This window comes from Setaria italica, chromosome I, assembly GCF_000263155.2.
Source record: "Setaria italica strain Yugu1 chromosome I, Setaria_italica_v2.0, whole genome shotgun sequence".
In the NCBI taxonomy this organism is placed as follows: domain Eukaryota; kingdom Viridiplantae; phylum Streptophyta; class Magnoliopsida; order Poales; family Poaceae; genus Setaria; species Setaria italica.
In genome coordinates, this window is record NC_028450.1 from 2646273 (window position 1) to 2671018 (window position 24746).

Below are 24746 nucleotides of genomic sequence, written 5' to 3' on the forward strand. Positions count from 1 at the left end.
GAAGGCTTACCCGCCTATCGGCTGAGCTCGAAGGCTTAGCCGCCGCGATCGGCTCAGGAATTTAATATTTTCCTTATCAATTACAGATCAAATTGACAAGCACGTCTTGCACCTTTGCGAGCCGATTTGGAGTCTGCACTGGAGTTAAGCAGATCTTCCAAGTCCTCTGTATTGTTCAATGCAGATGCATGAAGTCCAGATTTTACATAACACATATTTGCTTATTATTTAAAATTGGTTAACAATGAATACCTGGTAATACAACTTTGGGAAACATGAAAAATATTCCAATTAATATATGAGAAAGGTAGCTACATCCTCCGTAGAAGCTTAATAAGGAACAATATTCCAATTAATACCCTCGGTCAGTGGGTCCTATTTGCACGCCATTTTCATCAGCTTGAGGTCTCATTTGTAGCTCGTCCCAACTCAGGTATTTAGAATTTGGGCGAAACTCTGAAAATTCTTCCTAATCTTCGAATGCTATCAATATTTTTTTTGTTTGAATTGTGCTTTAATCGCAAAATCCAATGGAATCCGAGAAGTCTCTACGATATGACGCAGTCACGCAGGTGCAATTACCTACCGTAACTTGGTTTTCTTAAAAGTCTCTACAGTAACTGACATGTGGGTCGGCTAAGGCTAAGCTACTAACGGTGGGCCATGGCACTCAAAGACAAGTCGTAGGCGGCTAAAACCAACCTGCGTGGGCCGCATTTCATCCCCACGTGCCGTCGTGCTAGTTTGTTCGGTCCGATCCGCCGTGCCCGACCTTCCTCGCACTCGCGGACTCGCCACGGGCCGCCGCCCACCAAAGAGCAAGCACAAGCCGAAATTCTTCTTCGCTAGCTCGCTCGCCATTCTATTTCTGCTGCCAGGCGACGACGCAGAGAAGACGTCCAGAACTCCAGGAGCGGCCAGCGGAGGGAGGGAGGAGCTAGCACTAGAAGAGCCCAGGGGGAGAAGCCATGGCCGGCAGGAGCTTCTTGATCCGGTCCCCCAAGGAGGAGGAGTCCGACGCCGCCGTCAGAGGTAGCATCCATCGAAACCCCCTCTCCCGCTCCGCTCCCCCGTCTCCCAATCCCCACCCTGTCAGACATCCGATTCCCGATCCATCCAAAATCGACTTCAATTATAGGATTTTGTTTTGCTTGCCCGGCAGCGCGAGGAGCCGGCAACTAGGGCCGTGCAAATCTAGGTGCCCCAGGTTGGGCGGCTCTGGGGATCGTTGCGGAGCCGACGATACTAGGTTTTTAGTTCGGTTTCGATCCCCATTCTCCCCCGAGGGGATACCTTTGTTGCCCCCTTTGTCTCGACGACCTAAGTTAGCGTAGCGGGTATCTAGAGATGGCTTCGATGATTATTATTAGTATATTTGAATTCACATGGTACATCTCTTGACCTGCAGTTCCTTGTGAATTAATCTATTTTTAGTGTTCTCTTGCCTAGAGGCAGAGGCATTGTTTTCTTATGTCTCAGCAGACCTGTTGATGAAGATGCTAGGCGAATGAATAAAGTGGTAGAGAGAGGATGGGGTGGGGTGGGGTTATTGGCCTTGTGAGCTGAGTTTGCGGTTATGCATTTTTTTCCTACTGTGATGTTAATTTCTGAAGCGTTCCTGTTACAGAGGCTGTATTTCTGGGAGCGAGGAATGCTGCAATAGCTGGTTCTGTGGTAGCGGTTCCCACGGTGCGTGATTGTTTAACCATTATTAGCAGTTTGTAGTTTATGTGCACCTCCTCCCAAGAAATTTCTTGCCCATGCTTGAGAGAGGGTATAGTTCATTTTGGTTTTTCTATACGAAAATATATGTCATGATTTGGTATCCTTGCTTTTTCCAGCAAACATTCCATCAACCTGTTATATCTTTTCGTATAATTTGATACGAAAAATTAAATTCTGACGACTTAAAAGAAAATAACTAGCAACCTTCTATAGCTTCCCATATGTTTGACTATGAAATGATTTGGATTGAAATCTTGCATATGGTTCTGATCTACATGAAAATTTTGTCTGCTGTAGTTGATCGGCTGCCGTGTCCTTCCTTGGGCTAAGGCTAATCTCAACTACACCGCACAAGCACTCATCATATCAGCAGGTACCGTTCTACTGAAAAATAGTTATTGATCTAATGTAGCTGTAATGACTGAAGACAATTGTCATAAAGTTGCAACACAATATTGAATTTGTTTTTATGGTAACTTAAACATTTTAGTGAGTCGCTGTGTTACAACTCCTGTTTGATGGATAAATACTCACACCGTTTTACGATATAAGTTAACCGTATGAAGATACGTAGGTAACCAAATCGAACTTGGTGCTGAAAGACACTTCGACTTTTGAAATCTGTATCCTGTCGGTTCAGGCTTTCAAGTTCTCATGCTGAGAGATTCGTAAACTCAGTCCTTGGATGCTTTCCCTCTATTTAGGGTTTGCATAATAACAATATCTTACTCTCTCCTATTTTGGGCATTCATCAGATGTTTGCATTCTTACTTGGCCCCTGTTTCAAAAAACATTCCTAGAATTTGTTTCTTATAAGGATCCAATCCTCTATGATTCACAAGCCCTTTTTTTGTTCAACTTCTTAGTGATGTATCTTTCAAGTTCTGTCTATAATCAAAATTTGTTTTGTAAAAAAAAACAAATTTTGATTTGTTTTGTCCAACATCAACTTACATTTTGTGGCATAGAAGACATAGAAGTCACGACACCAGTCTTTAGTCATAATTAAGATACAAAGCAGGGCTTTGTGCATAACATTGACAATAAATCAAATATATTGGATTGTTAGTTCTGTCTGTCTGGAGGTTATTGGTTTATTACAAGTCTTCTCTTAATGTAATCAGATTATGCTGCGTAAGTGAAGTATTTGATCAAGTACAGATTGCCCACTTGTCACATCTTTTAATGTTTGTTTCCTCTTTCCTAATTTCTAAGGTACACATTTTGAATTGCTACAGCCTGAGCTTTCTTTCTTTTTTCTTTTCTTGTTTTATTCCTTTCAAGTTCTTGTGAGTCGGATGACCACAGCAGTCTGAATGAGGTTTCTATCTTGTTTTCATAGTGGACTTGTAGTTGAAATTAACAAGTTCACTTGTCTAATTTCCATGAAGTGACTATAATGGACTATTGATTATCTGAAGTGGTGTTACAGTTTTACCATATTTTGATTGACAACACAGTAAAACTGATCAAGCAACATGTAGTTGCTTTGTTTTTGGCGCATTACCTTATACAAGCTCGGTGTATAATTTAACATGCTTATTGGACAGAAGGTCATCCAGAACGTTCTGAAACTTTTACTGATTTATTTGGCAGCCTGCATCGCTGGCTTCTTCATCACTGCTGACAAAACCATTCTACGGAACGCAAGACAAAACACCATCGGGAAGCTTGACAAGTCAACTTGATGCAGATCTGTAGCTGTGACGGTTGACCGATTTCAGTGTTCAGCTACACAAGCCAATTTGTGCTGTAAAGATCTGCTTACCTGATGGACTCAACCTGTGTATGCAGTTTTATCCCATTTTAATTTTGAATAAAATATGGGGCTACGGGTATATGCCTGTGTAATGTGGAATATGAGGCTTGCATCTGTAGTCAGTGGTTGTAAGACTGTTCAGTAAAATGCTATATGTTGTCTGTTGCCCCACAAGTTCGACATTTCTGCTGTTCTTCGATATTCCTTGTGCACTGCAGGAACAAGACCAAACACTATCAGGAAGGCAGGGATGTCGCTCTTCAGCAACTTCTGGGCTTTAGGTGCTGTTTGGTTGGATTGTGGCTTTTGTAAAAACTGCTGTGAGCTGTGGGTTGTAGAAAAGTAGTTGTGGGAAAATTAGGAGGCTGTTTGTGGCTTTTGTAAAAACTGTTGTGAGCTGTGGGTTGTAGAAAAGTAGCTGTGGGAAAAGCAGGAGGCCGTTTGGTTAGAGCAGTTGTGGCTTTTGAATAAACTGTCGAATGGATTCTACATGTCATCAACAGTCCACCCTACTTAACTTCCTCCCTCTCACTTACGAGCAGGTCCCGCTTGTCAACCCCTTCTTCTTCCTCCCGCTGGCTAGTCCACCCCACGGTGGAGCCCGTGGCCGCAGCGGCGGTCGCGCCCACGGTGGAACCTACATGCGAGGGAGCTTCCTCTGTTGGCTCGCACTGGCCGGCTTCCTCTATTGTTACTCGCGTCTTGGCTTCCTCTGCTGTTGCTCGCGTCTGGAAGGGAGAGAGGCTCACCGGATGTGTGGAGGCCGACTGCCGGAGGTCTCGCTCGCCGGATGTGGGGAGGCTGGCCACCAAAGGTCGCCTGTCTCACTGTTGTAGGGTCGGAGAAGGGAGGAGAGGCATCGCCGGCGAGACAATAGCATATCTGGAGGGATGGGGCCTCCTCGAAGAGGGGATGGGGGCTCACCGGAGTGGGGAGAAGAGCCGCGTTGCTGGGGCTGGTGTCACTCGCTCACCGTCGAAGTCGGTGAGGATGGAGGTGGCGCGGCCGGAGCCAGTGCTGCTCGCTGTCGGGTCTGTGGGTACGGAGATGCGAATAGAAAAAGAAGAAAAAAACGAACCGATATCTTTCATAATTAGTGGCAGATGGGTAATTTTTTGCCCCAAAAGCAGTTGAAAGTAGGGAAATGTGCTTTTAGTTTTGTACTTGAGCAAAAACAGCTTTTTAGTCTAAAGCATCTGTAGCTTTTAGGATTTTTGATTGACTTTTAACTTTTACAAAAGGAGGTTGAAAAGTCTAACTAAAGAAAACCTTAGACTCTGCTTATTTTGCAACAAATCGTTCTGTTTCCTTGACCTGCTCGTCGTACCACTAGTGCAGCAGAGGGCGTCAATCAGGCGCCTGTGCTCGAGTAAAGAGATTAGGGCCGACTGGTCTGACAATTTTAAGGCCGTCATGGGCTCTGCAGGGAAAATGGTCTGGTTGGTTTGGACCCTTGGGCTGGATTCTAAATGTGGCCCGGGACCTCATGGGCTATGGGGAAATCCAGCGACAGCAAAAATCTAGAAAAAAAAAGTCCTATTTACCTCCCTAGATATTAGGCCGAGTCCACGTTTCCACGCTGGACTCGAAAACCGTCTGTGCTGGCTCCCTCAATTCGATGTCATCCTGGTTTTGTCCCAGTTGGTGCCACATCATCACCACCTAGACTTGCCAACGTGTTAGGTGCCTCGCCTATCTCGCCGGCCGTCCTTCTACGGTGAGGGATGGACAACGAGCTCCCTCCTACCGTCGTTACTGGGGGACCAGGTCAGCCAGGACGCCCTCGCGGGGTTGTTGCCGCGGATGCCACTTTGAGTTGGGCCAGCAATGGCGATGTTGGAGCCGAGGTCGCTCCATCGATTCTCCACCTTGAGCCGAAGCCACTGGAGCAGTTCCTCATATATCACAATGGCTTCTATGCCCGCATAGTCGTTCTGTCGTTGGCGGAATTGATCAAGGAATGACAAATCAATCCGGCCAATCAAGCTAGATTAAAGAAACAAGAAAAAAAATCGGCAAACCAGAGCCCCATCCTCCAAACCCAAGCAATAGAGGAAAGCCAATTAGCTCTACCACTCACCATAATCGGCAAATCTCCTTCTTATGTCGGTAGGATGCTTATTGCTTGGGTTTGGAGGATGGGGCTCTGGTTTGCCTCTGTGCAAGGGAAAGGGGAGGTGCGGCGTCTCATTCAACTGGTTCTCCCTGCGCAAGCAGGCACAAATCCACCAGCACACCAAATCCAACATCACCCGAGCTGCCCCTTGCCCAAATCGAGCATTGCCTTGTTCCCGGAGATGAACGGAGGAGTGAGGTGGAGATTGGTGGAAATGAACAGAGAGCCTCGAGGACGAGCTCGGCCATTGGAGAGCGGGCGGCAACGAGGTCCATGGCAACGGAAACCAAGTCTGTCCCCTTGCTACGCCATTGCGTTGTCCCTGCCGCGCAATCCGTCCCCGTCGCATCGCTCATCCCATAGCTTTGCCCGCGCAGCCTCCGCGTGGCCCCAGAAGTCCTGGCGTGCGTGTGCCATGGCTTGGGGGCTGCTGGCCCTCTCCATCGGTAGGTCCTCACCGTAGAAATCGTGGCCGCCACTGCTGTGGCCGTGGTTTGGGACGGATGGTGAATAGAGGCCGATAGGGAGAAGATGGCGGCGGCATCTATTTTATTCCCTCGTGTGCCTGGTAAGACTGACCAGAGGGTTCCATGACACGATGGCAAGTTAAAATGGCGTCGGTCTGGCGCCAGCTCGGACAAAATCGGGTTGGAATTTGGTGGAGGGGGTGACGTGTCCGGTTTAGATAGCACGAGGACCTAGGATGGACGGTTTTCGAGTCCTGGGTGAAAGCACGGACTCGGCCCAGTGTCCAGGTAAATGGGAGTTTTTCCAAAAATCTAACCACACACGAATGGGCAATTAATGGACCAAACAGTGGACTAACGTTTTTAGGCCGTTATGGGCTCTGCAGGGGAAATGGTTTCGTTGGTTTGGGCCCATCACAGATGGGCCTCCGTGTGCTGGACCGTACAAAAAAATGCAGACGACGGTGCTGGCCACGGGGATGGAATGTTCGTGATCAATTCAGCCAGGTTTCGAGTGGGCTGACGTTTTAAGGCCGTCCTGGGCTCTGCATTCGCTTCAGCTTATTCAGCCGGCTTATCAGCCACCGAACAGTGTTTTTCTCTCACAACAAATCAGCCGTTTCAGCTTTTCAGCCGGCTTATAAGCTGAAACGAACAGGTCCATGGATTTTTGTTGATTTCAGCCTTAGCAGCAGCAGTTTCGTCCCGTCGTTCTCTACGGGTGGGTAAGTCCGAACTGAATGACGAGCTGTGTGCGGTCCAGAAAAGCCATGCCGTTGCGGGAACTTGACGCGCAGCAGGTGCAGCAAATTGAGAGCAACCTAGTACTGCACTCAGAGTACCTTAAAAAAAAGATGCACGCAGTACCTTTGAGCTGCAATTCCACGCCAGCATCTTGCAGCAGGAAAACCAGAGTACATTCACGGTTGGAATAAGTTATTGAGCATTATTTGACCATTAATATTAGTGTCGCCATGGTAATATATTTGACCTTCACTAGAACCTGTGTTTAGGAAATTAATGTTATATCGTCGTAGATTTTTTTTTTAAAAAGCTTCATCAACATTGTAGAGACAATTTTCATTATCACACTGCCTCTGTTTCATAGTCCGAAAAATCACCAGGTCAGACGGCCTTGATCTTTACCAGCATCTTGCAGCACCATGACACAGTGAGTCGATGATCACTGCCTGTGACGGAGCGAGAAATTCAAACTTTACCTTGGTGTGTGTGGGGGTGGGGGGCCATGGTGTAAAAATTTCCAAATGTTAATCAAATTTTGAATTCTTTAGTGGAAATTTATATGGCTGGGGTTGCTCTCTCCACTGCTAATCACTGCTGCCAAAGGGTGAACTTTGTAATGTACTCGGCTGCTCGCCCAAAAACTCCACCTGCGGGCCTCGCCGGCCGCCGCCGCCGCCACAGGACGGCGTGCAGCGGTGGCAGCTGGTGGTGCAGCGGTGGCAGCTGGTGGTGCTGAAGCCGACCATCCGCCTCCCTCTCTGTCCACCTCCTCTTCACCTATTCCTCTCCAATTTCAAACGTGAGCAGCCACAAAACCTAGCAAGATTAGCAAGATTTGATCCGTTTGTGAGCTCTAGAGGCTGGAGCTTGACTTCTCCTTGCCGGATCCGGCCTCCTGCAACCCTGATCTGGTCCCTCCGGTGGGGGAGCTCGAGGCACAGAGCTCCTGGACCTCACCAGCTATTGCTCCCCTGGAGTGGCAGTGAGCGGGGTGGGGCTCTGGTGCCTTCGGGCTTCGTTGCCCGACGACGACGGCAGCCAACTCGACTACACTTCGTCAGATGCAACTTCCTTCAGTCCTAATCCGGTTCCTTTGGTGGGGGAGCTCGGGGGCCTTGCTGAGTCCTAATCCGGTTCCTTTGGTGGGGGAGCTCGGGGGCCTTGCTAACTTCCAGCCGTAACCCTGCAGGGGAGCTTAGGGCACAGAGCTCGTGGACCTCATGTCCAACTCCAATTCCCCCGATGTGGTGATGGCCGGGGCTGCCACAGTGGAGGCCCCTGTGTCTCTGGGCTTCAATGTCCCGCGACGACGGCGTCCGAGGGTGACCTGTCCTTGGTCCTCGTGTCCCCTCCGCTGCCGCGGCGGCTGCGGCGGCCAGTTAGGGACTCCACTCGGCACTCTTATTCCACAGCACGTGCACTGCAGCTGGTGGCCTAGGAATTTACAGGAGAAATCCAAGCTTGGCTTTGTGCCATGCTGACAATGGAGACACCCTCAGGTGCCGTTCTTCCTCCTTGGAGGCGCTGTTTCGAGGCATCCCCGTCCACATGTTTTGGATGCATTTGCGCTGGTCTGAGAGGTTTCAATTAGGAGAAATCCTAGCCTTGTTTTGCACCAGTGCCGTCATCGATGACGCCCTCAGGCGCCATTGTCCTTCTTGGAGGTGATGACGAGAGACCAGTCCCTATTGGGGCCATATGCACCACTTTGGTGAAGGCATCGTTTTAGAGATCCCCTCGTGCCGCCACTCACGACCGCTAATGGTTTTGGTGCTTCTCGTTCTACATCACCCATACACTTCTTTGATCTAGCGGCTAATGGTTGTTGACCTCCGTCGTGGTTCCGTAAGTGTTCCCCATCTGACGCCTCTACTCCGTCGGCTGTCTCCTTGTTGACGGTGCCATCAAATCTTATACCGGGTGGTGTTTCCACCTCTATTGCCATTCCCCTCGAGGCTTCCTTCCCTTGTATGGTGTTGGATGGCGGTACGTGGAGTCCAGATGTGCGGTGAATGGTGTTACCATCAGCTTCAAGGGAGATCGTCATGTCCGATTAGTTTTGGTTTGCACATCCGATGAGTTTTGGTTTGCGCACCTCTTGCCACCTTTAGTCCTCAACTCCCCATTCCATTGGCCTGACTCTCAGATGGAGGGTGATACTGGAACGACGTAGCTACGAGAGGTGGACTAGATGTGCAATAACCACGACACACCTGACGAGTATGTTGTTCAGTGACCGTAAAAAAAAATAGTAGGAGAACCAATGCCCATGGCTCGCAAAGCAATTAGCTGCAAATTCGAAAAGCAACAAACAAGTCATTTTGACAGATTGTGCCGGGGTGTACTCGAGCCTGGAGGTGTATTAGGGAAAAAAGGTTGGCATATCCATTCTGGGTATATATGACTACAGAACAAACCTGAAGGTGCCTATGGGGCATTGGGTTCTCTATCTAGAGGACGAACAGGAACATCATTGACACAAAGCACTTGAGTGCGGACTATCCAAGACAAATTGTATTAGAAAATATGAATCCCTTTTAGATACTGCAAACAAGCTAAATTATAATCTACTAGTATCACTATGCAATCAACGAAGATAAGAGAAGCTTATTAAGTAGATGGTGACAGTAACGTTACTTGCCTCCTGGTCAACTGGTGCTGGTGGGTAGACCACCAGAGAAGCAAGGTCACAGAAGAAGCGGATGCTCTTTGCAGAAGCCATTAATACATTCACCGTACCCATAGTGGTTTGGGGCGGTTGCAGACTCTACTCTTCCCATTCCTCCCTAGCTCACCTTCACTTCTTCTCCCTTCTACTCATTTTTTCTCTTCCTCCCCCCCGCCCCCCCTCCCAACAAAAAGCCCTACGCTAGATCTGATGCTGATAGTAGTTTTGCCAAAGCAAAAAATAGTCCATATTGATCAGCACAGAGGGCTGGCTCTACTGCCCTGAGGGCAAACTAAATGCATGATTGCATGAGGAACAATTTTATGATGTTTGTAACAGTGTTTTGCGTGATTTTAAAATTTTATAAACAACAAAAAGGTGTCAAAACAGCAAACGTGGAGGAGAGGAGCATGAACTTGAACCTGGGGGTCAGATCCCAGTGGCTGGGTGCCGGATCCCGCTGGCTGGGGGCCGAATCCCACTCTAGTGTTGAGGGACCTGTTGCGGAGACCACGCGCAGCCTGGGATCTTCCACGGTCGGATCCGCCCCCACCTCCGCTCGGTTGAGGAGGCTGGAATGCGCCGAATCTGCCGCCATCTCCGCTTGGTCCAAGATGAGGTAGGCCTTGGTCGCCACAACCTCCTTCCTGCTGCAGGTAACCCGAGTACTCGTCGAGGAAACCCTCACCCTAGGAGTTGAGATCCAGGTTCTCCATGTGCACCCTCCCAGCCGAGAGGCTGGGGGTTGCCGATACATATGACGGCACCTAGGAGAAAAGATCTAAGTTGTCATCATCAGGGGCGGCAGCGGAAGCAGGGAAGGTGTGAGCCGCCGAAGAAGAACCACCCTGAGAGAAGTAGTCCCGGTAGATGTTCCCGTGGCCGTCCATGGTGGATCCAGCTTAGGTAGGAGCAGGCGCGGCGGCGCAGGCGTGGGAGGGGGGGGTTGGCAGCGTAGGGAGCAGTGGGGGCGGCGGCGGGGAGGGCAGGGTGCGAGCGAGATGGGGAATGGATCAGGAGAGAGCGAGGGTAGAGGATTGGATCGGAGGGGTGTGTGTGTGGGTGGGGGGGGAGGGTTGGGACGCGGCATTAATAAGGGGCAGATCTTGTCAATAGTCTCCTTTAATCCCTTTTAGCAACCTATTGGGACTAAAGGGCTAAAATTTAGGGACTAAAGTTCAACCCCTTTTAGTCACCATGTTTAGCAGTTTAGAGACTAAAAGGGACTAAATTTCAGTACCTAAACTTTAGCAGCAAGAAATAGGACTGAGAGGGGACGGACACGCTATGGACAACGCCGTAGCACTTTCACTTTTGGATCCATTCTATCCATCATCATCTTGCAAGACCGTACGTACGTGTCGGCGTTCCATAGGACCTGCTGCACGCGTCTGGTACTCTGGTGACAGTCACAGAGACACGGTGAATAGGTACGGCAGCTGACCGCTGCTGCTGCTTCTTAACACTAATACTGTCAGACTTCAATCACAAGAAAGGAATCCTTTGATCAAATGCTGGCTCCGGTCCATTCCTTTCCAAGCCCACGATCCAGGAGGCCCGCTTTCGTTGAACTGAGCTTCATATGCAGGCAGCGCGTCTGATGGTTCTTCGTTTTTTCACAACGGCAGACATGTCGGCGAGGTTTTGGCGACGGCTGGCTGTTGCAGCCGCGCAAGCGCGAAGGATGGCGGCCCATCTGACCTGGGACATGCATGTTCCTTTTCTTCTGACATGGCTCGTCTACTTTCTTCTCCCACCTTGAGCCATTGCACCATGTGATTAATAGAAGCTATACTGATAACAAGGTCATGTGGAGCAAGCCATGATATGGTGGCATGTACGCTCTTTTTTAGTTTATTTGTTCTTTTGATAGTCCATGACCTTAACCAATGTTGTTTTTCCAAAAAAAAGGAATAAAGTACACCGGCGGTTCCCGAACTTATCTTGTGGTGTCATCCGGATCTCTAAACTTTCAAAATGCATTTTCAGTCCTCAAACTTATCTCAAGGTATCATCTGGGTCCCTAAACTCTTAAAGTGCATATTTAGGCCTCCAAACTTGTCCTCCGATTTAGAGTTTAGGGATCCGGATGGCATCTTGAGACAAGTTCATGGACCTGAAAATGCATTTTCAGAGTTTAGGGACTTAGATGACACCCCATGACAAGATCAGGGACCGCCTGTGTATTTTACTTTAAAAACAAATTGAGGCTTTCTGATTCAATATTTTTTAGACTTCACCATTCAATATTTATTTGGTTTTTTTCCTTTGCTGATTTAACATTTTCGTCCGACTCCACATTTGTAAAGTGTCGATTCCAAGTTTTATCGACTTGATGACTAAACAAATTTGGAAGATGTGTCCCTCTATTATGTTTTCTACTTTCAAACCTTTTGATTGAATCAACAATAATGTCTTACCAGTTCAACATATTTCTAAATGTGTGGCGCTCCACATTTGCAAAGTTGACCCAACATTTTCAACAATAATGTTTTTCTTTTGTCTAATATGTTGATCCAACAGTTTCCTCAAATAAAGATGGTCCGACATTTTTCCACTGAAATGATCCAACATTTTTCTAAAAGTTGATCCAATATATTTTCTTGAAAATGTTGATACGATTCTCCTCTAAGATGTTGATCCAATATTTTTGGTTGAAAATATTGGCCCAACATTTCGTTGAAAATATTGGACCAACATCCTCTAGAGTGGTCTAAGAAGTTGATCCATGAATTCCAAAGTCTTGTTGAGTGCCAGTTCAATCGCAAAATCATTTCCATGCATGCAAACAGATTGGGTGGAAAGTATGAAAAGCTCAACTCCTTTTTTTGTTTTCCAAGGAAGTCGGCATCTCACAACCTGTACGTCTCGTGGCCTCATGCACACCAACAAAATGAAGCTGCTGAACACATGCACACCCGTAGTAGTAGAAGTCGGTCTCTCACTTTTGGCTCATGCATCTGTTCCTCTAAAGCTTTGGGATGATGTGCATTCCTTGCCCCTTCCCATCTCATATACAAACCGCTCTTTCAACAAAGTCGTTAAATACTCCACTCCTTTAGAATGTTTATTTCATTAGAAACCAAATTATTACTCTATATATGCGAGTCTTTTGTTGTGCTGTTCTGCATCTTGGCAAAATATTGGCTCCAATATAACTCTCAAAAGCCCGAGTTTTGCTCAAAATGACGTGCTTGCCTTAGCTACACTAACCCTGCACAATGATTTTAAGTGTCCTGAAATATCCACCAGCCGTGTTTATATATATTTCACAGGATGTCATTTTTATGACATTTTCCCTCAAAATGACCGCCAATGCAGGGTCACGCCAATGAACCAAAAGTCTAGTTAACTTCCTTCCTACTCATCTCCTTATAATCCCTCTTTCTATACTGGGGGGCACGCACATGATTGCATCGTTCTACTATGATTAATAGTTCACTTTAGATCAAAACTACTCCACTGAAAACTCTGCACCGGAGGAGGTATTTCTTAATGATTTTATGCAGGTCATCCATGGCACAAATCCTAGACTAGATCCTTCTGCCGACTCTGCACCGGAGGAGACGATATTTCTTAGTGATTGAGGAGTGTTAGATATATTGAGTTGTAACCTCATCTGTCACATACTCGCATGTATTAGATTTCTGCTGATGTTGTTCGTTATTCCATAAACACTTTCTAGTAGGTCTGTTTGAAACCATTTCTAGAACCTTTTTAAGTTTTTTTTAAGCTACCGACCCGATACATACATACATACATATATCTATATATCTTTAGGGCTAGCCGAATAACGACTTTTGCAGGGCTGGTTCTTCGGCTAGCCCTAAAGATGCATTTTTTAGGCCAGTGTTCATATGCAATTAGTCCTAGAAATTCCTATTTTCAGGTCTTGCTGTTTATGTCCATTGACAAATGGGGCCGTTTCCAGGGCTGGTACGAAATGGGCCCCATCTAGTTATTTTCAGTACCGGTACCAAAGTGCAACTGATTTGGAGAGGAACCTAAGCACCATGATAAGCGTTTCTCGCATAGTGGTTCAATTCTAGATATCTCTTATATCTAGGATGTTATTCCTTGTGTATACGATGATCACCGGTAGAGGTTGTTAATTGTTATGGACACCGTACCAAGCTGGGGTGGTCGTTCCCAGCAGCCTATATTAACACCCGATGCAAAGCGGCACCTAATTAACGAGGTGACACTAATGCTTCCACAAACTTTCACACATATATCATTAATTATTGAACAATAATCCTGTTTATAGGACGAGATGGACAGACAATGCTGGGGGTACTTGAACCAACTGAGAGAGACTACTGTGTCCGAGAGCCCCAACAACATAAAAAAAGAGCTACCTACGTCAAGAACAAAGAAACTGCAGGAAAAATGTCAGACCAATTGCTCTGGCAGCAGTCGGGAGCCGCGCGACGAAGGCGTCGCACCAGCTAGCAGGTTGAACGTCGAGTGGCCGTGCTGGTGCATACTGTTGTCCAAGCCTTCACCCAGTAAATTCCGAGCGAGGAGGCCAGCTGCTGCTATGAATGCTTGCAAGATATGCACCAGCTCATCTCTACCTAATATTAAAGTATGGAAGAAATCCTTCGTACGTTCTGCCTCTTTAAAAATTTTCAACCGTTGTCCGATTTATGTACGTGTTGGAGAAAAAAATTGGTGGAAACCAACGAACCGGACTTCTGCCTCCGAGGAAAATCCTAGGCGCAAAAGAACCGGCTGCGGCAGCTTCCCGTGCTCCTGGCCTCTTGGGCCTGACTGCTGCGTGCGTTGCCTCCTGCGGTCCTGCCTGCATGCTTGGGCCGACCTGCGTGAATCCAACCAATTTGCCTCTGGTAGACACGGTAGGTAGCGTCCTGCACATTTGATCCAGGCTAAATTGGCCGATGGTGTAGACTGCTAAGAGCAACTCCAAGAGAATACTAAAAAATTCTTCCCCAAAACTATGTATTGGGGGTTCTCCCAAAAAATATTTCCTCTAAAAATATATCAGTCCACAGCAGATTGCTAATAAATAGCCCCCAATATTTCAAACACAGGCCACGTCATCGTATTGGGCCCATCGGAAGGGACGCGTGGGCGTGCGGGAATCAGGATTGGGGGAGGAACGCCAACGCTAAAATATACACGGTGGCAGGCTGTTTTTTAGCGTTGCTAAAAAATTGGGGAAGGTTTAGGTGGATTGTTGGAGTTCATTTTTTCTCTCTTTTTTCCTAAAAAAGGTATTGGGGGCAAGATTAGCAGTCTCTTGGAGTTGCTCTAAGAGCCGTATGTCATCCTATGACATCAAGGTTCCACAACCTCTTCCGAGGCTTTCTCGTCTAATCTCCAAAATATATGATATATCAAAAAAATTATTTTTAATATTGTCTACTTTAATCATACTTTATAAACTTTTTCAACATGTAAATGATTTTCCTACATTTATTTTCAGCATACTTAAAAAAACAAGCTACTTTAGGGCATGTGCTGCCGGATAAAAAAAACATAAAAAAAATTTCAATACATGATGCAAAAAAGAGTTAGATGAGAGGCTGACCTTTAGCAGGGAAAAGTGCTAGAAAAGACTGCATCTCGGTCTATACTATGTCTAAGTTTCAAAGCTGCCGCCACCGCAAGATAGTCGCGATACCTACCGTTCCCTACTCATACCCATCACCATTTAAGAACGTGCATGGGGCGTCCACGTTAGAGGCGCCAAGCATTGCGAGGATAAGCACATGGTTAGGACCGTGTCGTCAGCTGCCCCGTGCCCAACACACGCCGCGCGCTAGCCTTCCAATATAGAGACAGCATTGGCCATGATACAAATGATGTTTTGCATTATAGCATGATAATATATAGATATAGCATTTATCATAGCAACGCACGGGCATATTTGCTAGTTTCCTAAAAAGAGGCAATTGGTTTTGAAATAAAGCCACTCTATACACCATGAAAAAAGAAGATTACTGAAAATTGAAGTCTTTTACCTTAGGCAGTAATACAAATTTAGTTTTGGTGAGCTGGAGGTTAATAGAACAGCGGATGAGGCAGCAATGAGGTGGCTGGTCATCCATCTCAAAAAATTTAGCAAGAAGCAATTGCAAACTTAATAAGCCACGCGTTTATCAACGAAATGTTCATCAAACTAGTAATAAGCCATTGTCTCTGCATTAGAAATTAGAGTTGTGTACATGAACAAAGTGCCAAAACAGGTTTACATTTAGAGTGTCAAATATTTTTGTTCCAATGAAACGTGTAAATACATTCAGTGAGACTTGGTGTACTTTTCTTAGTCTTACAAAGGACCATGTGTTTCGATTCAACATTCAAAGCAATCGGATCGGATTTGACATATGAATTTGGCGATACACCTGGAACATTTCTTTTCTACGGTGGGACATTTTTCTCCGTGGCTGAAAGACAGTCAGAGTGCAACACGGCAATGTGCAATGATCAGTGAGTCCTCGCTTACGTCGTGATGAGAGAAGAGAAAAGGACAACGATGCCCACAGGGCACAGCACGCAGCAGTTTTTCCCTTCTTCCCTCAGACACTAGTAACCACTCTCTCTCTCTCTCTCTCTCTCTCTCTCTCTCTCTCTCATCCAGCAGCGTTTGCAGGAGTAGCATCAGTTGCAGTCATCATCTCCATCGATGATGAACGGAAGAGGCATGGGTCGGCCACCAAGCGCAAGGAGCAGCGACGGGATGCTGGCGGTGGCGCCGTTCCGCTTCCTACCGGCCGAGGTGGAGGAGATGGAAGCGCGCCTGCAGCCACTCCAAAACCCTAGCCCCAACCACGTCGCCGTGGAGGAGCTCGCGAGGAAATTCAGCGCCTCCGCTGAACGCATCGGCAAGGTTGTTATCGATCCGAAGCAGGTACGTGCAGTGGTTCAGGTGATCTGAAGATTCGGATCGAATTCCTCATCATCTCGATTTCAATCAGAATTCAGGAACCCTATTCACTCAGATCTGGCTACTCGCGCAGGTTAAAACTTGGTTCTGCAACCGCCGCTACTATTCGCGTGAGCGCAAGGCCGCCAGGGCAGCACAGGCACAGGAGAAATCTTCTGCCCGTGGGGTTGGGGCCTACTATCACCTTGCTGCTGGTTCCTCGGCTGCTGTGCAGGCCGGATCTTCCTCAGGTGTTCACTTCTCCTTGCTTACCCAGTGTCTGTACATCGCAGGTAGACAGTGATTATGTTCACTAGGGCTTTAACCATGCCTTGGTCTGTATCTGTATGTGCGCCTTTTCTCAAGGAGTTATTCGTATATGGTTGCTGATTGTTTATTCTTCTTCTTCAATTTTCTGCGTAAGGGTTTGGGATGTGTGCTTTTAGCGGCCTTTTTCTTATGAGACGACACAACGGGAAGCCACACCCATTCTTGTATTATAATTTGAAGAAAAAAATCATCCCATTTCATGGAAAACTGTTAGGTTGAATTAGTTCATTGCATCACAATTTCTGGGCAACTTATCTTTTCATCTCATCTGTTATTTAGCTACATCATAATTTCTTTCTGAGCGGATGCATGAATTAATAGCATAGGGTTGGCAAAATAGCCGATTTCGTCCTTTAACTTTCGACAAAGGGTCAAGTTCGTCACTATACTTTTGAATGAGCCGGGCCAAATTAGTCCTCGAACTTCACTTCTCCGATTCAATTTCGTCCTTGATCCTAGTTAGACATCCATGTAGACGTGCCATGTCATTGCAAGAACCTTCTTCCTATATCCATACGAGCAGGTCCGGTCCTGAGATTTCGGTGGCCCGGGTCGAAACTAAAAGGTGAGGCCCTTCAATAACGATAATATATGTGATTTTATCAACAATGATTTATTGATTTCCTCTTAACTCAAAAAAATCTATTGATTTCCTTTTTTTTCTTTTCTCACTGCCCAATGCATGCAGACCATGGTAGTATGGGCAGAGCCACGTGGAGGTAGGGTGGGGCAGCCACCTCAGCTAGCGCTGAGCTTGCTCCAGTACCCCTCCCACCCGTCTTTTTTGGTGATCCTGCCGAGCTCTAACCCCTTGCTAATCACCTCTTGCGTGAAATGGGTAAAATAGGCAGCACCCAACTGGGCCTATGGTTAGGCATCCAGCCCACTTGGCAGCAGGAGCCCAAACAAAGTATAATAGACAGGTGAAAGGCCCACCACTCCAATCGATCCCCTCCATCCTCTCAGACCAGCCACCAACCCTAGCGCTAGCCGCTTGGGATCAGCAAAGCGGCGGCAGCGGCGTCTCCGACGCACAACGCAGAGCACGCGTGCGGCAGCGGCCCCGGGCGGTAGCTGTTTCTCATGGAGGGAAAGAAAGAGGAAGGGCTTGCCGGTGCTGGGCAGCTCAGCCTTATGGAGGGAGAGAAGGAGGAAGGGCTTGCTGGTGCTGGGCAGCTCAGCCTCATGGAGGAAGAGAAGGAGGAAGGGCTTATCGGTGTTGGGCAGCTCAGCCTCATGGAGGAAGAGAAGGAGGAAGGGCTTGCTGGTGCTGGGCAGATCAGTCTCATGGAGGAAGAGAAGGAGGAAGGGCTTGCCGGTGCTGGGCATGGCCATGGCTCTGGCGAAGGCCGCGCAACAGGGGTGGCTCCGGCGGCGGCGGAATCAGGGGCGGCTCTGGCTGGAGTCATTCGAGGGCGAGGGAGAGACCATGGTGCCACCAGGCCCACACCCAAGAACGATATTGGCAACAAGAAGACCAAAAAAAATGGTAATGTTCTTGTGTACTCACCTATTTCTTTCTATTTTTGTATTTGGCGCAAGAACTAGCAATTTATTCTACAAATTTGAGGTAACATCTTAACTTGCATGAACTTTTATGCAATTGCAATATATGGATGCGTTAATGCGGTGTGAATTGGTGTGTTTTTTTTTTTGTTTTGGTTTAATCTGTGCCCAAGATATATTTTTTCCTAGCTCCGCCACTGCGTGCCACGTATGGCGGCATGTAATCCCCGTCCAAACCACCATGCTTCTATTTGTTCCTCGAGCAACCGTTCGAGCTGCCAAAAACAAGCGAAATCAGGCTATAGAAAGGACCGATTTTGAACACCAAATAGCAAAAAATCCAATCTGGAGGAAAACAGATGCCTTGCCTCCATCTCTGCATGCCTCCGATGCGATTCCTCATCGTGATTTGGTCTTCCTTCCCTCCCAAGCATCAATGTGTTCCTATGCCTGCTACCTTGTGCCATTGCTGCTGTAAATTTGGAGCCAGACCTGGTGGAGAGGGACGGGAAAGAGAGGCGGATGGGAAGACTGGAAAAGGGAGAGGTGAACAGGGAAGATGGTAGGGAGAGGCGGCTGCATGGGAGAGAGCCCCTTTAGAATGGGGTAGTAAGGGGAAGGGCATTTTGGACTTTTTACATGCGCAGCAAAACCCGAATGTGGGCTTGGATGACATGGCATGTCTATGTGGACGTCCAACTAGGATCAAGGATGAAATTGAATTGTAGAAGTGATGTTCAAGGATCATTTGGCCTGTTCAGAAGTATAGAGACGAACTTGACCCTCTGTCGAAAGTTAAAGGACGAAATCGGATATTTTGCCCATAGTGTTGGATCATGCAGGTGGAACGCAAAGGGTGCCCCAGATCATGTGGCCATCTTGCTGTGTAAAGTGGTTATAGTGAAGGTAGTTTCAGTGTATTTCCTTGCTGCCCGTGGCCGCTCCCCTTGTTTAGAGCTATCTCAAGGGGACATCTCTCCCTCTAATGTACTCCCTCTATATGGAAATATTTGTTGCTTTGAATTTTTCTCGCAACATTTGATCATTCATCTTATTTAAAAATTTATTGCAAACATATGAAAAAATAAGTTATTGTTAAAATACCTTTGATGACAAAGTGAGCCACAAACCAAATATAAGATGAATAAAATGAATGGTCAAACGTCATGATCGAAAGTCAACAGTGACAAATATTTTAATACGGAGGTATTAGTTTTTTTTACCAGTTCTACCTTATATCAATAAGAATATAAGCATTATGAATTCAATACTATCTTTATCTTACCTCTTTTTTCTATTTCTTCACGCTAATTTAATGAACACCAGGGAGCATTTCCATGGATGGAAGTCAGGTCAAATATGAAGCTAAGTCAGTTAGAGATGGCGCATGGTACGAAGATATTTCACTTCATTCTGTTTTCCTATATCACTGGATAAACAGTTATAGGTTGTTACTTATCACATGCCGATCAGAATTATGAGGTTATTATTAACTGACCATCCTTGCGATCATTTAACGTAATAGTCTGGAAAGAGCTATATGAAATGGTACATAATTGGCTGACAGAATGTCTGTTGTCTAACGACATAAAAAACATTGTAAGAACTTATGTTCTTAGAAAAAAAATGCTAAGACACTGAATGGAAGGGATGACAACAACAGAATTTGTTAACTTGCAGATGATAAAAGGATAAAAAAAAATTCTAGGATTCATTACATAATAAGGATAAAAGATTTGTTCATTACGTACTTCTGTTAGTGGCAAGATGATAAAAGGACAAAAAGATTCTAGGATTCATTAACTATTACATAATAACTTTTGTGCTTTTACCTTTCAATGTTCTTTTCAACTTAGAATTTTCAATATCTGACACCATTTTACATTGCAGGTACGATGTTGATGCCTTCGTTTCTTCTAGGATGTCTGAATCAGGTGAACAGGTAAGGACATCAACAAGATACACTGGTAGAAAACTGAGCATTAGTCCCGGTTGGTAAGGGTCATATCTCTCGGATATCCATCCGGGATAAACCAACCGGGACTAAAGGGTACCCCTTTAGTCCCGGTTGGATTTCCCAACCGGGACTAAAGGGGTCCCCTTTAGTCCCGGCTCAATTCCAACCGGGACTAATTTGCGCTTGCATGGTACTGGTGACGTCTGAATTTTTCATGCATGCATCACGTATACGTATAGTAGTACCGCGGCCCTTTTAATTTGTTAACCTTGTAGTTGAGATTTTTTTAGAATGAATTAAATCAACTAGTATTTAAACGAATGGGATTTGTAATTATACAACTACTATATATATACACAATCCTTATACACAATTCATATACACAATTCAACTAGCTTAATTAGTACAAATCGATCATATATACAAATAAATCAAAGTATCTTCCTACGATCTTCCGCCCGTCGTGGTGTTGCTGAGAGGAGTGTCTAATTGTCGTCCATCGTAATAAAATTCTCCTCTTGGATTTACCACCTCGTCCATTATGAATCCAATGAGACCTTCACATATTGCCGCTACTCTTTCTTCCTTCAAGAGTCCTTGTTGAATATTTAACATCTATAATTTGGAAATTTGTGAATGTTACATGAACAAATACATATAAGGAGCTAGAAAATAATTAACTAGTAATATATTTATTTTACGTACTTTTAAGTTGTGCGGCGTCATATTCGGTCCCTTGGGTCCCAAAAAACCGTGCATGTGCTCACAGATGTAGTAGCCACATAGGTTATTCCCGGGTTCCTGTCTTAAGCACTTCAGTGCGGAAAAAAAATAAGTTATGAAATATTCGTGTTATACAATGTAATAAATGTGCAGACTTCATACGTACCGGGAAGTCTGTGTTCCATGTAAGATCTTCTTTGAATGGACCTTTGTGTGTCCTTATGAATTGTTTCCATACGCTGCGGAATAGAATAATGAATGACATAGTGTAACAGGGATAAAATTTAGGAAATAAATTTTTGCATAGAGATAAAGGTCCAGAATTATTACAAGCCCAGCATGTCTTGCAATTCTTGGTAGTCCACCGGATCTTTCCGTAACGAATCAAAGACAGTGACGTGGCTTCTTTCAGGCTCAATTATAATAAGGATCCAGTGGAAGCTGCGTGCGTAAAATGTTCATGCATATTAGAGCTAACTAACATGTAGAGATAAGGAAAAAGACATCGAAAGTAGACGGTATACACACACTTACTTGAAGTTGTATGGAAGTAGTATGAAATCCTTGAATGTTTGTTTGTGTAGGAAATTGTATATTTCGGCAAAGGTTTTTTCCGGCGCTAATTGTATCTGTCGTTGGTTAACTACAGATGGATCCATGAAGCCTATATGTAGGTACGCCTCTCGGCGGCATGTCTGAATTAGCATCCTACATGAAATGGAAGATGAAGTTAGTACGGTGACGCACGCCAAAATTTACATGTAGAGATAATAAACGGACACTTACAGAATCCAAGCGCTGATCAGAGAGACGTCCAGGGCATCATGATGGTACACTTCGTATATATCCTCGAAGTTTAGCCACAGCACTTTCTCCCCTTCACCGTGAAAATCTATCGGTTTTACCTTCATGCCGATCATCTCCCTCGATTTGGCGGATGCCGTCATGTACCATTGATGGAATTCGTACATCTTTGTTGACAGCTTCCGTACCATTGCCGGCTTCACTAGAGGCTTGCCTAGCTGATAAGGCCATCTCGGCTCAGGGGGCGGTGCAGTTGGCGTCTCGACTTGCCCTATGCATTCATCAAGTCCCAGACCTGTTTCTTCCATGAACTTCAATATATTTGCTTGTTGATCCAAGGGCATTGCTTTTACCCGTTCAGCATCTTTCTTTGACAAATGGCTGAGGTCGGGGACTGAACTGCTGGAGGATGATTTTCCTTTTCTTTTATCCTTTTCATCAGCCTTTACTAGAGCCCGTTCATAGTTTGTCAAGAGTGGTATCCTTTTCTTGGCTCCTTCCTCCATCCTGATAAAGAAGTTTAAATCCCGCCGACTTACTGGCGGTGGCTCCATCTCCCTTGCCTTTTTTAATTCGGCTTGTTTCTTAAACCACTCACTGGCCTCTCGTTGGATTTCTGCCCACTGTTCCGCATGAGACATTGCCTCAAAGCGTTCCTTGCGAGCCACTTCAGGGTCGACCTTTGTTTTCTTCTTTCGAGCCTGTCTTTGCTTGGGAGGCGGTGCTCGTGACTTCTTGAGTGGTGCTGCAGGTTCCTTCGAGGGGGCCGCTCTTGGTGCCGGCGACGGTGATCGGGGAGGGGTGTTGTTATTGTCGTCGTCGCTCCCAGCACCAGGATGTGGTGGAGATGGAGACCTTGATATAGATGGAAGCGACGGTCCTGGAGCAGGAGATGCCGGTCTCGAGGTATGAGGAGAAGATCGCTGCTCGGGATCTACGGGGAGCGGTCTTGAGGTCTGAGGAGATGGCTCCGTGCGGGAAATAATGATGTAGCGTTTCTTCCATAGAATGATCCCATGAAGCGCATCTGCCAATGTCTTTTCCCCGTCGCCTCCCGGGAAGTCGAGCTCTAGACCTTCATACTGGGCATCTACTATTTGCTCGACACAGACGCTGGCGTAGCCTGTTGGAATGTCCATGCCATGACTGCTCTGCCCTGCCAGCGTTGGTAACGCACTCCCGTACGCTACCTGTACATATAGCAGAAGTAAACAAGTTGAACTCCGATCTCGAGGCCTGGATCAATTGACAAGATTGCATAAATATTATGTATAAGTATACCTTAATAGTGAGGTTGCCGACCGGTGCATGCAGCTCACATGAGGTCCGTTGCGTGATGGCATCCACGGGGAACCGTTGCTCCTCCACGGGTAACCTGGGCGTCTGCGCATCAAGGACCCCTGTAGAAGCACAACTGCTCCCGAGGCGTTGAGAAGGGCTGGCGGTGTGAGGATTCGGCACTGCTCCAGATTGCGCCAACTCCGCAACTGCGTCGGCCACCCGCCGATTGATTTCATCCATCATTCGTTGTTCTAGCATCTGCCGCCAGCTCTCCTCCATCTGTTCCTTTCTTCGCTTCCGGCTTCTGTAAGAGGCGCTGTCGCCTCGGAAAGCGAACTTCCACGGAACCACCCCGAAGCCCCGGCAACGTCCTGGGTGCTCTGGATTACCGAGGGCCAATGTGAGCTCATCATTTTCTCGGTCCACCCTCAACCTCCCAGCCTTGGAATCTTCAATGTTCTTCATGAGATGTTCGGCCTTCTCACGTATTCTGTCATTGAAAATCAGCGTCCCATCCTCTTGGCTTAGGGAGCCTCCATGAGCGTAGTACCAGTTCTTTGATCGTTCGGGCCATTCAATAGTTGCAGGTATGATTCCCCGTTCGATCAGATCTTGTTCCATCTTTCTCCACTTGGGAATTGCTGAGCCATACCCACCTCGCCCCAAATGATGGTGGTAGCCCTTCTGACTAGCATTTGCAACGTTGGTCGTGATCTTTTTCACACCTTCTTCACTCCTCTTGTATTCAACAAATGCATCCCAGTGGTCCCTCAACTTGGGCCACGCATTGAAGTCTGGAGTTTTGCCCTTCTTGATGTAGTGGGTGTCCAGCATCTTCTTGAATGTCTGGAATTGAGTAGCCATCTTCTTAAGTGTCCAGGCTTTGACATCCTTCTCGCTATAATCTTCGGGGAATGTGAAATGCCTCTTCACGTCTTCCCACAGCATATTCTTTTCTGTCTCTGGAAGGGCGTACGGATTATCGCTTCTGCCCTTCCATTCTCTGATGCTGATAGGCACGTTGTCCCGGACGATTGCCCCGATTTGACTAACATACTTCTTTGCGACTTTCTCGGGAGCAACCGGCCTGCCCTCATCTGTAACTTCGGTGATGACAAGCCTCCCTTCCATCACCTTTGTACGACCTCGGGTCTTCTGCCCTTGTGTCGATCCGGAGGGCTAACAGTTTAAGATTCGTTAATTAGTACGTACTAGTAGCGGTGGCGTGAAACAATACAAGAATGGTTGTATATACCTCGCCGGAACCTTCCGCCACGGCAAGTTGTTGCTGCGGCTGTTGCTCTTCATTCACATCGGCAGACATGTTGAGGAACATGTCCGCCTGGGTGCCCTCTTCATCCGTGTATGATAGTGGAACGTTGTCGCCACTACCATCACCAGCGATTATCTGCTCCATGATATACCTTGCGGTCTCATCGTCTGCCATTTCAACTATTGCTGCAAACATACATCGAATCATACATGACAGTCATACAAATCGTCTTAATACAAATTTGTATATAATCACAGTTCGGAATCATACATGTATATAAAGAAATCATAAAATAACATGAATCGTACAAAGTCCGGAATCTTTATACAAATTTCTATGAATTTATACAAATTTCTATGAATTTCTATGAATTTCTATGAATTTCTATGAATTTATACAAATTTCTATGAATTTCTATGAATTTCTATGAATTTCTATGAATTTCTATGAATTTCTATGAATTTATACAAATTTCTATGAATTTCTATGAATTTATACAAA

General features: G+C 46.3%; 2 protein-coding genes across 2 annotated transcripts in view; both read left to right on the forward strand.

The window, feature by feature from the left end:
• The first annotated feature begins 756 nt into the window (after nucleotides 1-756).
• LOC101780836 (early nodulin-93) lies at nucleotides 757-3666 on the forward strand. Its single transcript, XM_004951347.2, has 4 exons — nucleotides 757-1032; nucleotides 1628-1689; nucleotides 2023-2098; nucleotides 3322-3666. The coding sequence occupies exons 1-4, from the start codon at nucleotides 969-971 to the stop codon at nucleotides 3411-3413; spliced, it is 294 nt and encodes a 97-aa protein (XP_004951404.1). The 5' UTR covers nucleotides 757-968; the 3' UTR covers nucleotides 3414-3666.
• Nucleotides 3667-17784: 14118 nt separating this feature from the next.
• Nucleotides 17785-24746, forward strand: part of LOC101777759 (bisdemethoxycurcumin synthase) — a 29221-nt gene continuing 22259 nt past the window's right edge. The window contains exons 1-3 of the mRNA XM_022826167.1: nucleotides 17785-18019; nucleotides 19534-19597; nucleotides 20098-20149. Of these exons, the coding sequence (XP_022681902.1) occupies nucleotides 17785-18019; nucleotides 19534-19597; nucleotides 20098-20149 (351 nt within the window). The remainder of the gene's footprint in view (nucleotides 18020-19533; nucleotides 19598-20097; nucleotides 20150-24746) is intronic.

Coding starts and splice junctions, on each gene's coding strand:
- LOC101780836 (XM_004951347.2), top strand. CDS start 969: ATGGCCGGCAGGAGCTTCTTGATCCGGTCCCCCAAGGAGGAGGAGTCC. Junction 1,690..2,022: donor CTGTGGTAGCGGTTCCCACG/GTGCGTGATTGT, acceptor TGTCTGCTGTAG/TTGATCGGCTGCCGTGTCCT. Junction 2,099..3,321: donor AGCACTCATCATATCAGCAG/GTACCGTTCTAC, acceptor TTTATTTGGCAG/CCTGCATCGCTGGCTTCTTC.